The 15,637-nt window shown below is 44.1% G+C and overlaps 1 protein-coding gene across 1 annotated transcript in view; it reads left to right on the forward strand.

Annotated features, from left to right (window-relative positions):
• Positions 1–15,637, forward strand: part of TMEM232 (transmembrane protein 232) — a 323,216-nt gene that overhangs the window by 160,047 nt on the left and 147,532 nt on the right. The window contains exon 12 of the mRNA XM_077462299.1: positions 8,408–8,655. Coding sequence (XP_077318425.1) covers positions 8,408–8,655 — 248 coding nt within the window. The remainder of the gene's footprint in view (positions 1–8,407; positions 8,656–15,637) is intronic.

Consider the following 15,637-nt stretch of genomic DNA (forward strand, 5'->3'; position numbering starts at 1 on the left):
GGCCTGTATCTGAGAGGAGATGGAGTACATTTGTCAGCGGTAGGCTTTGACGTGTGGTTTCTGGGTCTCCAGCGGGCTTTAAGGCCGTGGCTGGCCGCTCACGTGTAAGGTTTCACTGGTGAGCATTTGTGGCAGGGGTCTCAGGTTTGTGAAGGTCGGAATGGTGGAAGGTATACAGTATATGGTGTGGAGCGTGTTAGAGCTATCTCGGTATGGGTATCTTCCCTATCATGGAAATAATGGGTTATCGGTCATCGGGCTGCATTGGGCAAGAAGTTGGCAATAGTTTTTCCCTGAGTGGGATCTTGGCTAGGGGCCAGGATGCTGAGGTGGTGGTGGTGGTGGTACAGCCGATGCAATAGTAAACCTTCCTTCATGAACCTTAAGCCTCATACACACAGTCGGACTTTGTACAAACTTTCCCGTGGACTTTTGTACAAAGGGTAAATTTGTATTGCATACACACGATCTGACTTTTTAGGCAACAAACACAAACGTAGTGACGTTTCAACTTATTGACGACACTTCAAAAGAGGACGTTCAATTACTCCGGCGTCACCCTTTGGTCAACTTCTGTATTGTTGTCTGATCTTTTGCATTGGTTCTGAGCATGCGTGTTTGTACTTTTTACAAAAGTACGATGGTTTTGTGTACACACGATCGGACTTTGCTCCATCGGACTTATGTTGTCAAAAAGTTTGTCCTTTCACACAGCCAAAAAAAGTCAGATGAAAATTTAATTTATTTTATAGTAATTTTTGTTATGATTGTTAATAAATGGGCCATACAACCATTTAATCCAGAAGGTGTGGCATGTTTGTTTCTTTAGGTATTTATGGGTAAAATTAGTGGGGTGGGGGTAGCAGGTGGTGCAGACGGCACTTCAGCGATACACCAGTCAAGACTAATAGGTGTTGGAGTAGAATAGGATGTCATTTTTCTGTGCTATGCAAGTTTATGGGAAGTAGTATATGATACAGAAAATGATGCACTATAATTTGAACAAGACTGCTTTGTTTAATCAATTTAACAGCATATGTTGGCAAAACTCTGCGGTTCTAGTGAACATTACCACCCTCCACCATCTGGTTCTCTATATAAATAATTTATATGTAGCATTAATCAGATTGTATTTTTAGACATCGCAGATGCCGAATGTAACCGTGGTAATTTAGAAAAATACTTGGCTTCTGAGAGACATTAACAAAATATTGAATTACTTAGCCTTTTATCCTGCAGAAATCTTTGCTTTTTAATGTGTAAATAGTACAGACTGACAACACAGATTCATTGTGGAGCACATTACTGCTGTCAGACAATTACATTACTAGAAATATTGAACCTGTATAGAACATTTTCTTCTAATTATTGGAGTAACTTTCAATCTGTTTCTGTTTTCTGGCAAGGGATATATATGTATTTATATTCTTTTTTTTAAATGTGCTATATTTATAGAAGATAACAATATGGTAATCCAGTTTTAAGTATTGGGGTCACCTTCAACAGATTGCAGTATGTAGCTTTTAAATGGTAAGTAAGTTAGTAAAATTGTGCAACTATGCAACCAGTTATTTCTCAGATTTTGACTGAATATTTAGGATTTTTTTTTAATTATCAGTGTTGTGCGGTTTATGCCCCTATAATCATTATAGGGCCAGCCATTTAATTCCTGATTGTATAGTACAGAACACAGGCTTCTTGAAATCATTATGACTGGGTTAAGTCATCTGCATTCAGGTGATTAGACATTGGCAAAAAATACAATTTTAGAGACATCCTCTATATAATCCCTCCCACCCCCAGCTAACAACAGTTTTTGCTAGTGCATCTATGTGACATTTTCTCGCTACTGAGAGAAGCTTACCTTCTTTTATGGGAATCTCTCTCTCTCATGAGTACCTCTCTGGGGACATTTTGTTCATGGGCATGGTGGAACATAAATGGTCAAATTGTGGCCAGATTGACTCAAAAGCTAAGGCTCAGCCTTTAGCTCCCTTGTGGGTTATAGTATATCTAGGCAAGGCCCTAGTATCTCTTCCTAGTATCTTTTCCTTAAATGTTTGCCCTGATTGTGACTCCCTTAATTACCACAAGAGCCTCAGCATTCCTCTTTAGAGAGACATCTTCTGCCACAACGCTAGAGTTCATTGGCAGGATTTCTGGCCTTGTTGAGGCCCTGGACAGCAGGGGTCATGGCTGTACCTCTTAAGCCTGCCTTGGAGCCAGCTGATGAGAACTCCTAACCTTTTGAGGCATCAAATCAGGATGATACACCTGCTGCTAACTTTTTCCCTAAGCTCAAGGAGACTTTTGCTATGTCTATTGAAGCTGAAAGCTCTTGTCTAACATTGAAGCAGCCTAAGTCTGCTAACGCAATGGCTGTCCTATCTGGAGACTGGCCTCAACTGGACAGTGGTATGCAGAGGTTTAGTGATGCACAGAGCCAACTCCTTGTTTGTATACCCCTAAGGGCCAATTCACATTGGAATGTATGTGTTCCCATGCGATTCCAGTGCATTTCCCTTTTTATGTTTTGACAGCTCATTCACACAGCACTAGACTGTGTAAAAAAGTAGTGCAAGCACTACTTTTTAAAAATGTACTGCAGTCAACAACATGATGCACGCCTTTCACGCACTGCATTTTTGTGTGGACGAGCCCTTAGACTCAAGTATAGGGCCTAGTCCTGAGAAATTTGAGAAAGGAAGACATTTTTCATATGTAAACACAGATGAAGCATGAAATAAACACTTTATTCAAATTAAATATAAATCAGCCACATTTATAAACCTGGTAAATTCTCTGGAAATAGACACTTGTCACTGTGAGTTAAAGATTAAACTGCAGCCATGAACTGTGTCAGGTCTAAGTTTTAGTTTTATTTCTAACCCACCGTGCCAAGTGTCTATGCTAGACTTCACCAGATTTATACATTTTGCTCTTACTCATTGTGGAAATGAATGATGGTACCGTTTTCTATATGTTGATATTAGTTAGACTGTGATCTGATGCAGTTAATGGCTGAAGTTTCATTTTTAACCCACACTGTCAAATGTCTATGTTGAACTTTACCGGGTTAATGAGTTTTGCCCTTATTTATTGATGGTCCTGTTCTCCATACGTTGATGCCAGTCAGACCTGATACAGTTCATGTTCACCCTCTGCATGCCACTGCACCTGGGGAAGTTTATTTTCTTCTTCAAAACATTTTGTCTAACAATATAATATTACCAGTCCCATGTGCTGAAAATTATTTGTGAATTTTCTACTTATCACTTTATGCAAGTCTCCTCTGTGATTCACTCCTCTCCATCTCCACCAAAAGTTCTCCATTACAGATGCGCTCTAACCTTAAAGGTATAACCCTCACATTATAAAGGTCATAAAGAGCCTTTTCCCCCTATGTGGATTCCAAAGATAGTGTCAATTTCTCCTCACAGTCACTCAAGACAAAGCAAAGAACAAACTACATAGTGCTTTTCATTTTAACAAGATAATTATTCTTTAAACGTGTGTGAATAATCAATCAGTGCAATCATATTTAGTAAATCTAAAATTAGTGCTCAGTGAGTTGCTAGCCGACACTTACAGTATAAGTGATTCAAAAATGATTATATAAACTGATATCCAAAATGGGGTAGCGCAACTCTCCTAAAAAACTATATTTGCTATCATAAGTGCCAATAGCTGATAATTAACAAAAACAGTGTACGTATATCAAGCCCTGTTAAATGTGCATTACAAAAAAACAACAAAAAGGAATATGGTATTTCTGCTCTGAGTATCATGCACAAACTGCTAAAATGATAACGTAGTCTAACAAATGTCCAAATGTGCAACCAAAATTGTGATAAATCGATGAATAAATCCAAACTTATCAACATAAATCACCACAGTGTCAAAACTGAATCAAAAGTGAATCCACCACCCATGTAGAATGGCCTCTCACCTCACTGACATGACCCCTGCATTACCAGTAGGTCACAACTTGCCTTTTTTCCTCTCTGGTGATGAAGTAAACAGCTACAACTTCCAGATATTCATTACCTCCTATCTCCTATGAGTGGATGGATGGGTAGATGGAACTCAGATCAGAGCAGCATATACATGCAGGGAAACAAAGCGCACAACCTTAGTGTTCTCTGTTTAAAACTCTAATTTAATATATAGGATAAAATATTGCACTTACAAGAATTAGCACTATAGCCAGTGCTGACCATACATCGCTCGTCTTTAACAATCACTAGCAGGACAGCTAGGCACTGAGATGACCATGGGATGGCGTCATGTGCGGGACCCAGGGGGATGTGGTACTCAGTCATACTCAAGCTCCTAGCAGTAACTCTGTGGGACCTTACAGATCATCTGGACCTCCTGTTCCAAGGGCCAATTTTTTATCCTGCTTTTCAGTCATTGGCTTTAATGGAATGAATGAATGAATGAATGAATGAAATACTTGTATAGCGCACAATGCGAACTGAATCGCCTCTAGGCGCTGTGGCAAGCTTTGATCATCTGCTAAAAGAGGAAGGTCTTGAGTTTTTTCCTAAAAGCCAGGTGATTTTCTTCCAGGCGGATGTTGATTGGTAGAGCATTCCATAGCCGAGGCTCTTGGACAGTGAATCTCCGATCCCCCTTGGATTTATACCGGGCTTTGGGCACGAGGAGGAGGTTTTTGTTGGCTGATCGAAGACTGCAGTTTGGTGTGTAATGAATGGGTGTTGAAACTACAGTCTTGATGGACAGGTGCCTTTTGGACTCTATAATGCCTACCCTCTTGAAAGCTAGGAAGTCAATGTTTTATAAAGTCTTCCATCACCCACTTTGCTTGGTGCAAGATGAGAAACTTTCATCCTACAGAGTACTCTGATGGATGTATCCCGCCCTTCCTCTAAACTGGTTTGGACCACCGTTTGGTTATCTTTTACAAGGAATGGATTCCTTTTTATGTATTGTTGGAGAAATAAAATGATTCCTTTAAATCCAAAATGTTTTGGTGCTGCACTGTCACATTTTCACTGAACTAACGACAAGTACCATGTGAGTCCAAGCACAGGTGTCTGGATCTCATCTTGTTCATATGAGATTTTTGGGGTAGCAGCACCTTTACCTTTTGTTTGGATAGAGGGTCTCAACCACTGTAGTAGGAGAGCAATCAGATCTGAAATCCTGAACATAACTGAACAGTGTGTTTCAGAAGTGTTCCCATAGAATTCAATGAGCCTGGAAGTCACACCTGCAGTGCTCAGAAAATGCACAGAACTCTTTATAAAACATTTGCACTGTGGGTGCACTGCATAGAGTATATGTGAGTACATGTGAATGAAAATAAGTGTTATTTCACATGTCATGCAAAGCGGATGTGGTTCAAAACACATCCAATTTGTATATATGTAAACTGAGCCTCCTGAATTGCTCTGTAAGAAAATGTAAATCAAATATCCCATACGCAGTTAATATTGCAAAGTGTTTATTGCAATAGCCAAGATGAGATGCAACTCCTTAGCTATATAGTTCTCAAAGGTAGATTGAAATTGGTATGTAGCTCTCTTGCTAGATTAAAAACAAACAACAAAAAAATTTATTTGTAAAGAAAATACTTAATACATACCAGCCCTGCCACCCATGGCACTGATCTTTGATAGAAAGAAATACAGTGGCTTTAGTATCTTTTGCATCGGACATACAGAAAGAAAATTTTTCAGTTTAATTCTAACAACTTTTTAATAAAACAACAAAGACATTTTTTCCTGTGATGCTACACTTGGATATCTGCGTTTTAATTTTACCCACTTCAGTACTGGGCACTGTTGTGGAAATTGTATTATATGGACATTTTATTCTAAGATGTGTGTTTTATAGATTGTCACCTGTCTCCCTGTGTCTGATTTAACCAATGAGAGCTCTTTCAGAGCGCACGTGTGTTGAATCGGGACCAGCGGTAAAACCGTCAGTATTAAAACCTTCTCATGGGCTTGGAGTGTTCCCTGTGTGTGTGGGCCTTTGCCTGTTTGTAAGTATCAAGCGCAATGCGTTGGACTTCTTGCCTTCAAATGTCTATGCACATTAGAGAAGCGAAGTCCGCTATGCTATCCCTTTTGGATTCATATCTGCTTTTATAAGAGGACATTGATATCTGTCTTGTTGGTATACTTGTACCGTATATTGACAACAGCAGTAGCAATGTCCCCGCAGATCTTCTCAAGCCTGTAAGAACAAGTAGAATGATCTTACTAGATATTGGTTAATCTGAGCAATATTGAGTGGGATCCATGCTGACAAAGATGGTGGATGTGCATACATGTGGCTAGGCGGAGGGCAGTGTACATGCTTCAAGTGGATGAGACATGTACACTTTTCTCTACCACTCCTGTGGATGCTTTCCCCTTTAGTGTCATTTCCTGTGTTATCATTTTGCATAGAGGAAGCGATTGGCTGTTAGAGCCATGATTTCCTGTGTTGTCATTTCCTTTTGTGGCCAAGAAATAAAAAACAAATTGCCTGTGATCGAGGGCAGACACGTTGAGAATCCAGCTTGAAGCAGCATCTTTTCTGATTCTATCTGGTGCTACTGAAGTACTTCAATTTCCTTGTACGAAAGAGCTTGATACAAATGTGCTTTTAAGCATGAAGGAATTGTTTTGTGCATTGTGTACTGGAAGTGCACATTTTGGTGTGGTGTGGATTTGCGTACAAAGCCCAAGGAAATTTCCATGACAGAACTTTAACCCCCTTCCTGCCCAGGCCAATTTTCAGTTTTCATTGCTGTCGCACTTTGAATGACAGTTGTGCAGTCATGCCACACTGTACCCATATGACATTTTTATCATTTTCACACAAATAGAGCTTTCTTTTGGTCGTATTTATTGACCACTGGGGTTTTTATCTTTAGCTTAAAAAGCAAAAAATAGACCGAAAATGTTGAAAAAAAACAACATTTTTTTTCACTGATGAATGTAATAAATGTAATTTTTCTTCTTCGCTGATATGCGTTGATGAGGCTGCACTGATGAGGCTACACATTGGGGCACTTGTGAGACTGCACTGATAAGGCAGCACTGATGGGCACTGATGGGCAGCACTGATGGGCATTGATAAACTTCACTGATCAGTGCCCTGATTATCAGTGTAAACAGTGTGCTGCCAGCCTTGCTGGTTATTGGCACTCCTTTCCTCACATAGACACAGTGCATGAGGAAACTGGCAAGTCTGTTTACATGTGATCAGCTGTGAATGGACACAGCTGATCACATGGTAAAGGGACGCTGTAATTAGCCCTTTATCCTGATCTTCGATCAGCTGGATCTGAAAGATGCTCTCCCAGAACTATAGTACCACGCTGTAGTCATCTTTTGGCTATAGCATGGTAATAAAGTGGTTAAAAAGGTATACATTTTAAAACTGATATTATTTTATATTTTTTGTACTATAATATATCATGTTTTATTGCTAATAAACATTTAAAGATTATGTTAACCCACAATTTCATATACTTGTGCTCCCATGCCCCTCCCCCCACAGATATTCACTGGGAAGTTCAGTGTAGTGCTGTTTCTCTTCCCCCAGCTCTCTGTTCTCAGCTGCATATCAAGCTTAGAGGGTATGTGATCACTTACAATACATAAAACAGGTAAAAAAGGGTACCACCAAAGAAAATATGACAATTCTAAATGATAAACTTATTGCAGTGAGATTAATAAGTGCATAAAAAAATATAAAAAAACTTAAAGAAATTGTGTCCATACAAACTAAAACATGCAAAAGTACAAATAAGTCAAAAAATTTCAGTATATTTGTATATTCCAAGGACATAGTAATTAAAGTGCAAGAGATGCATTTAATGCAGCAACTCCAATGATCGCGGAAACAATTCCTCAAATTCTGTTCAACAGTATAAAATCAATTTCAAATTGTATGCAATGAGGCAGACCCTTGCCCTACATACTGTAGTTGAAAATTGAAATGAAATTGAATTAGAAAACTGTATAACCCATGGCCAGGTTAACCCACGCAAGTCCAAAATTCCTAAATGAAAGAGCTCTGGGGAATTAAATAAACTTCCTGCACCGTTATAATTGCGCAGAAGTGGTGTGTGTCACATTAACAGAGCATATAAACCACTGGTGGCAGTTTCTTGCTCCCAATTAACAAAGGGAATCGCACCCTTTTTGAAAATAAGAAGCAGCATCTGCTCCATGTTCTAAATTTAGAAGAGTCAAATTGTTGTTACCCCCCCCCCCCATATGCCTATAGTATATAATGAGCCATTAATACAAATATTTGTTAGTAATTGATACCATGCATTGAGATTTATCACACGTTAACACTTTCATGTCTTCTCCATTCTCCCATAATTGTATTCCATGGTGCTAAAATCAGCTATTTTTTCATGTTTTCTTTCTAAAAGGCTGAAGTGAATGGCCCAGCAAATCCTTTTATTAACACCAGTGCTAAGACGCCATCAGCCCCTGACAGCCTGTCCTTCTTTCAGCATGTGGGATGCAGACTTGCCAAAGCTCTGTCACAGCAGTTCCTGCCTACTGTGGTGCACTATGTCCCAACTCCAAGGAAAGCCAGTTGGAGCCATGCGACAAAAAAAGGCTCACACATAAAAGAATACAGCATGCAGAAGAAAGCTTTGCGTCCTTCATTAAGGTATGGAACAGTTTCTTCATTTCAGGTAATATACAAAGAGAAATGAGCAGGTACCATAAGGGTTTCCCAACGCAGTCCCGACACAAGACAAGATAAAACATCAGGCATGAAAAATGAACAAAAGACATGAAAAGGAACATCCCTCTATAGTGTATACTTGCCTGAATCCAAAGCACCAAGTGTGGTTCCTCTCCGATCTCTGATACCATTGCTATTTGCATGAGTCCCTGAAAAGACTCTAAGCTGACACAACAACCACAAGGGAGACTGCTGCACCCCCCAGCACACAGTAGGTGACTCATATCCTTAGCTATCAGTGTGTAGAGGGATGTGTGCCCCTTCTCTCCACTCAGCTATCAGATATAAGGGAGTTCTATACTTATGCTCTATCTCTGCAGTGTGTGTAATACCAGATCTCTGCAACTGCCTGAGAGTGCTGATAAAAATTCCTTTGATCTGTGTTATTTTAGAATGATCTACAGGACAAAATGGCTGCAGATGATTTCATTAATCTCTTGGTATCACCTTAGACTGATCACTTAACTGTAGGGGTTTGTAGGGGTTTACAGTACTTTAAATCCTATTGTTTTGATTCACACAAATGCACTACAGTGCATACTTTGTAGAACCACCTTTCACTGCAATTACAGCTGCAAGTCTTTTTTGGGGATGTCTCTACCAGCTTTGCACATCTAGAGAGTGATATTTTCCATACAAGCCAGATTTGTGGAGTGCACAACTAATAGTTGTCCGGTGTCAGTTGTCCACCTGAGCTGTGGATCTCTGCAGCTCTTCCAGAGTTCCCATTGAACTTTTGGCTGCTTCTCTGATTAATGCTTTCCTTGCCCGGCTTGTCAGTTTAGGCGGACAGCCATGTTTTGGTAGGTTTGCAGTTGTGTCATACTCTTTCCATTTTCAGATGATGGATTGAACAGTGCTACATGCACACAAAATATATACATCAAACAGCACTCATGGGGTCCAGACGAAAATAAATTCCCATATAGAGGTACGTGCAATAGAGGCCATACCAAGAGATACCCTCACTGATAATGAAAGGTTCTCCCTTCTTTGCCGAAGGGAGACCTTTTGGATTTATTGTGTGGGCTCTCTTTTACACGAGGGTATGAATGAGAAAATTGACCTTCTCCGTATAATTTTGTGTAATTCAGTGCAATCATGGATAATATACAATATACAATTGTGTATCTATCCACTTAATGCTAGGTAAAGCTGTGGGTAGTTCTTTATTAGGGATGAGCTTCGTGTTCGAGTCGAACGTATGTTCGACTCGAACATTGGCTGTTCGTCCGTTCGGCGAAATCCGAACACTTGGTCCGTTCGCGTCAAAATTCGCATGGCGCTCACGGCCCACAATGCACTGCGATGGCGCAGTGCATTGCTGGCTCATGATTGGCCAAGCATGCACTGTGCCCCCGCATGCTTGGCCAATCGCAGCGCCAGCAGCGAGGAGAGCCATGATTGGCCACAGGCAGGATGCCTGTGGCCAATCATAGCTGAGGCTGTGTAGTGCACGCCCCACACTATATAAGGCCGCCATTGAGGCGGCCTCGTGTAGTGTGTTAGCATCTGAAGCAGTGGGTGTTCTGTGTACCTTCAACACAGTACACACCGATCGTTTTTGGCTGATTTCCTATCTTGCTGTTGTGTAGTGGTTATTGTCTGTGCCCTGACCGCAGTATACACCACTATATTCACTATTCACTTCACTATATTTATATATCTTTAATAATAGAGCTTGCAGTCAGTAGTGTTAGGAGATAGTGCGTGCTGTCTGCGTGCTCTGTACCCAGTACATACCGCTATAATCCACCTACATAGCTGTTCTCTATTTGAGCCCAATTGCCATCTGCAGGAGTTATTGGAAGTTGTGTGTGCCTCCAGCACAGCACAGTATACATCTGTATATACCCCTTTATCTCTGCTGTTTTCTGGTTATTGTCTGCGTGCCCTGACCGCAGTATACACCGCGATATTCACCTAACCTATATAGCTAGTGATCTATCGTTAATAATAGAGCTTGCAGTCAGTAGTGTTAGGAGATAGTGTGTGCTGTCTGCGTGCTCTGTACCCAGTACATACCGCTATAATCCACCTACATAGCTGTTCTCTATTTGAGCCCAATTGCCATCTGCAGGAGTTATTGGAAGTTGTGTGTGCCTCCAGCACAATATAAACTACCCAACTGCTGTTTTACCCAACTCCCTTCAGGCCATTACCATGTCTGGAAGGCCAGCAAGGAGAGTCAGACAGGCGCGAGCCGATAAAAGAGGGCAAGCAGGCTCTGTGTCTAGAGACAACAGTGCTGGTCGTGGACGCGGTGCATTGTCATCAGCACGTGGCCATGGGACATGCTTGTCCTTCTTTTCGGCAGCTGGACATGTTGAACCGCAACATGCCAACGACTTGGTAGAGTGGATGACCAAGCCCTCTTCATCCTCCTCATCCTCTCTCACCCAGTCTCAGGGTAGTCGCAAAGCAGCTGCCAACGCATCGTCTTCCCTCCTCTCAATGTCATCATCAGTGACTCCTTCCCTAGACCCACCACGTCCTCCTGAGGAGTCTCCTGAACTCTTTGAGCACAGTGTTGGGTACATGCTCCAGGAGGATGCCCGGTGTTTGGTGGGCTCTGATGATGACACTCAGCTAGAGGACGGCAGTAGCGTGAGCGCAGAGAGAGGGGATGCTCAAGAAGGACAGCAATCTGGCAGTCATGTTCCACAAGCTGCAGCATACTGCCAGGTTTGCTACAGTGATGAAGAGGGAGGGGATGATGAGGGCACTGACTCCACGTGGGTGCCTGGAAGGAGGGAGGAGGAGGAGGAGGAGGAGGAGGAGGAGACACATGTCCAACGAGGCAGGATGCCCTCCGGGGGCCAGCTTAGGGGCAGCACACCGACTGAATCACACCGCAGAGCTCCGCCTGTGCAGAGCGCTGCCTCTGCGCGTTATTCTAAAAGTTCTTTGGTGTGGGCCTTTTTTGAGACGAGTGCATTAGATCGCACCGCTGCTATTTGCAACATATGTCTCAAGCGTATCTCACGTGGCCAAAATATCAGCCGCTTGGGCACCACATGCTTGACCAGACATATGTTGACCTGCCATGCAGCTCGTTGGCAAGCGTACCTCAAAGACCCACACCAAAGAACAAAGCGGACCTCTCCTTGCTCCTCATCAGCTGGCATCTCCAACCCCACTAGACCTTCAGTCCTCTCTGAAACCTGCTCTGAGAGGAATGACGGTGTAGAATTAGGTGTGTCACAGCCAAGTGCTTCCGGGAACTCTGCTAGCGGTACACCCACGTCCGATTATAGCAGGCAAATGTCCCTGCCCCAGCTGCTGGACCGGCGGAAGAAGTTTACTCCCAGCCATCCACATGCCCAGCGGTTGAATGCTAGCTTGGCTAAATTGCTAGCACTTCAACTGCTGCCTTATCAGTTGGTAGACTCGGCCCCCTTCCGTGAGTTTGTACAATGTGCGGTTCCTCAGTGGCAGGTCCCCAAACGCCACTTTTTCTCACGGAAGGCGATTCCGGCTCTCTACCGGCATGTGGAAGGCAATGTCCTTGCCTCGCTGGACAGGGCGGTCAGCGGTAAGGTGCATATTACCGCTGACTCATGGTCCAGCAGGCATGGACAGGGACGTTACCTGTCTTTCACGGCCCATTGGGTCACTCTTCTGGCTGCTGGGAAGGATGCAGGACAAGGTGCAGTAGTGTTGGAGGTTGTTCCGCCACCACGCCTCCAAAATGCTACTATTGGTTGTGACACACCTCTCTCCTCCACCCCCTCCTCTTCTTCTTCCTCCATGGCCTCTTCCAGTGCTCTGTCCTCAGAACCAGCGGTGCTCCGTAGGCGTTGCAGGGGCTACGCAAGTACGCAGGCAAAACAATGCCATGCCGTGCTTGCGCTGGTTTGTTTGGGGGACAGGAGCCACACTGGGGCGGATGTTTTGTCAGCTCTGCAGGGGCAGGCCGAGAGGTGGTTGACGCCACGCCAGCTTAAGCCAGGAATGGTGGTTTGCGACAATGGCACCAACCTCCTCTCCGCCCTCCGACAGGGACAACTGACCCATGTGCCCTGTGTAGCTCACGTCCTTAACCTGGTGGTGCAGCGGTTCTTGGGCAGGTACCCCGGCTTACAGGATGTCCTGAAGCAGGCCAGGAAAGTCTGTGTGCATTTCCGCCGATCATTTAATGCCTGTGCTCGGCTGGCTGAGCTCCAAAAGGAGTTGAACCTGCCCAAGAACCACCTTATATGTGACATGCCCACCAGATGGAACTCAACATTGGCCATGCTGCAGCGGCTGCACACGCAGCAGAGGGCCATCAATGAGTACCTGTGCGACTACGGCACCAGGACAGGGTCAGGGGAGCTTGGTTTTTTCTCACCACGCCAGTGGGGCATGATCAGGGATGCATGCACTGTCCTGTCACCGTTTGAGGAGGCCACAAGGATGGTGAGCAGTGACAGTGCATGCATCAGTGACACTGTACCTCTTGTCCACCTCTTGGAGCATACGCTGCGTGGAATAATGGACAGGGCACTTGAGGCAGAACAGAGGCAGGAAGAGGAGGACTTCCTTGCCTCTCAAGGCCCCCTTTATCCAGACAGTGTTCCTGCTGTGCCACCCATCACACAGGAAGAGGATGAGGAGGAGGAAGAGGAGGAGGAGGATGATTGTGTCAGCATGGAGGTGGAGGCTGGCACTCAGCATCAGCAACAGCAGCAGCAGTCTTATAGGGATGATTTACAGTCCCAAGAAACACGTGGACTTGTACGTGGCTGAGAGGAGGTAGCTGCGAATCATGTTGTCCTTAGTGACCCAGAGGACTCCGGACCGAATGCCTCAGCTAACCTACGCTGCATGGCCTCCCTGATCCTGCAAAGCCTGCGGAAGGATCCTTGTATTCTTCGGATCAAGGAGAGGGACCATTACTGGCTGGCCACTCTCCTTGATTCACGGTACAAGGGTAAGGTTGCCGACCTTATCTTGCCATCGCAGAGGGAGCAGAGGATGAGACATCTCCGGGAGGCCTTGCAGAAAGCTCTGTGCAACGCGTTCCCAGAGACTGGGAGGTTACAAACTCCTGGTCCTGGACAACGTGTTGCTGAGGCATCGGTCAGAAGGAGCGGTGGAGAAGGTGGCCGTCTGACTGATGCTTTCAGACAATTTTTTAGTCCGCAGCCCCAAGGTATGATTGGTTCCAGCACCCATCGCCAGCGTCTGATTTACATGGTGCAGGAATACCTAGGGGCAAGGTCAGACTTGGACACCTTTCCCACCGAAAATCCTCTGGCTTACTGGGTCTTGAGGATGGATCACTGGCCAGAGCTTGCACAGTATGCAATTGAGCTACTGGCCTGTCCTGCATCCAGCGTTCTTTCGGAACGCACCTTCAGTGCTGCTGGTGGCTTTGTTACCGATCACAGGGTGCACCTGTCCACCGAATCAGTTGATCGACTGACCTTCATCAAGATGAATCAGTCTTGGATCACCCACAGCTACCAAGCACCTGAAGCTGATGTAACCGAATAATTTTTTTTGAAATACCACATCCCTTCAAGACTGCCTATGCTGATGCTGAGTGACTGTCCTGTTATGTTGATTGTCTATCCTCTTCCTCCTCCGCTGATATGTTGGAAGAACATTTTTGGTTCTGGGTGATGCCAGCAGCCCAATTTTTCTGCCCCTGTTTAACAGGGGCGTTTAATTACAATTTTTGATGCAATGCTTTGCAGCAGGGCTAATTCCTGCAATACAAACTAGAGTATATGGCAGAGGTTGCAGTGTGGTGGCACCAACACCAGTGCCTAAGGCCCAATTTTTCTGCCCCTGTTTAACAGGGGCGTTTAATTACAATTTTTGATGCAATGCTTTGCAGCAGGGCTAATTCCTGCAATAAAACTAGAGTATATGGCAGAGGTTGCAGTGTGGTGGCACCAGCACCAGTGCCTAAGGCCCAATTTTTCTGCCCCTGTTTAACAGGGGCGTTTAATTAAAATTTTTGATGCAATGCTTTGCAGCAGGGCTAATTCCTGCAATAAAACTAGAGTATATGGCAGAGGTTGCAGTGTGGTGGCACCAGCACCAGTGCCTAAGGCCCAATTTTTCTGCCCCTGTTTAACAGGGGCGTTTAATTACAATTTTTGATGCAATGCTTTGCAGCAGGGCTAATTCCTGCAATAAAAACTAGAGTATATGGCAGAGGTTGCAGTGTGGTGGCACCAGCACCAGTGCCTAAGGCCCAATTTTTCTGCCCCTGTTTAACAGGGGCGTTTAATTACAATTTTTGATGCAATGCTTTGCAGCAGGGCTAATTCCTGCAATAAAACTAGAGTATATGGCAGAGGATGCAGTGTGGTGGCACCAGTGCCTAAGGCCCAATTTTTCTGCCCCTGTTTAACAGGGGCGTTTAAGTACAATTTTTGATGCAATGCTTTGCAGCAGGGCTAATTCCAGCAAAAAAACTAGAGTATATGGAAGAGGTTGCAGTGTGGTGGCACCAGCAGCAGTGCCTAAGGCCACATTTTTCTGCCCCTGTTTAACAGGGACATGTAATTACAATTCTTGATATAATATTTCACAGGAGGGCCCCTTCCTGTGCCCACCCAGAGTAACGGTGAGGACTTATAGTGTTGTGGCACCAGCACCACAACCACCAAAGGTCAATTTTTCTACCACTGTTCAACAATGGCATGTAATTACAATTCTTGATATAATCGTTCACAGCAGGGCGCTCCAGCGCCCACCAAGAGTCACTTTGAGGGCTTACAATGTTGTGGCTAGGGATGAGCTTCGAGTTCGAGTCGAACTCATGTTCTACTCGAACATTGCCTGTTCGCCTGTTCAGCGAACAGTGAACAATTTGGGCTGTTCGCAGCAAATTCGAAAAGCCGGAACACCCTATACAAGTCTATGGGAGAAATCTAAAGTGCTCATTTTAAAGGGTAATATGCAG

Source organism: Lithobates pipiens, unplaced genomic scaffold (assembly GCF_037356315.1).
Source record: "Lithobates pipiens isolate NorthernLeopardFrog02 unplaced genomic scaffold, aLitPip1_a1.2 Scaffold_3, whole genome shotgun sequence".
NCBI lineage: Eukaryota > Metazoa > Chordata > Amphibia > Anura > Ranidae > Lithobates > Lithobates pipiens.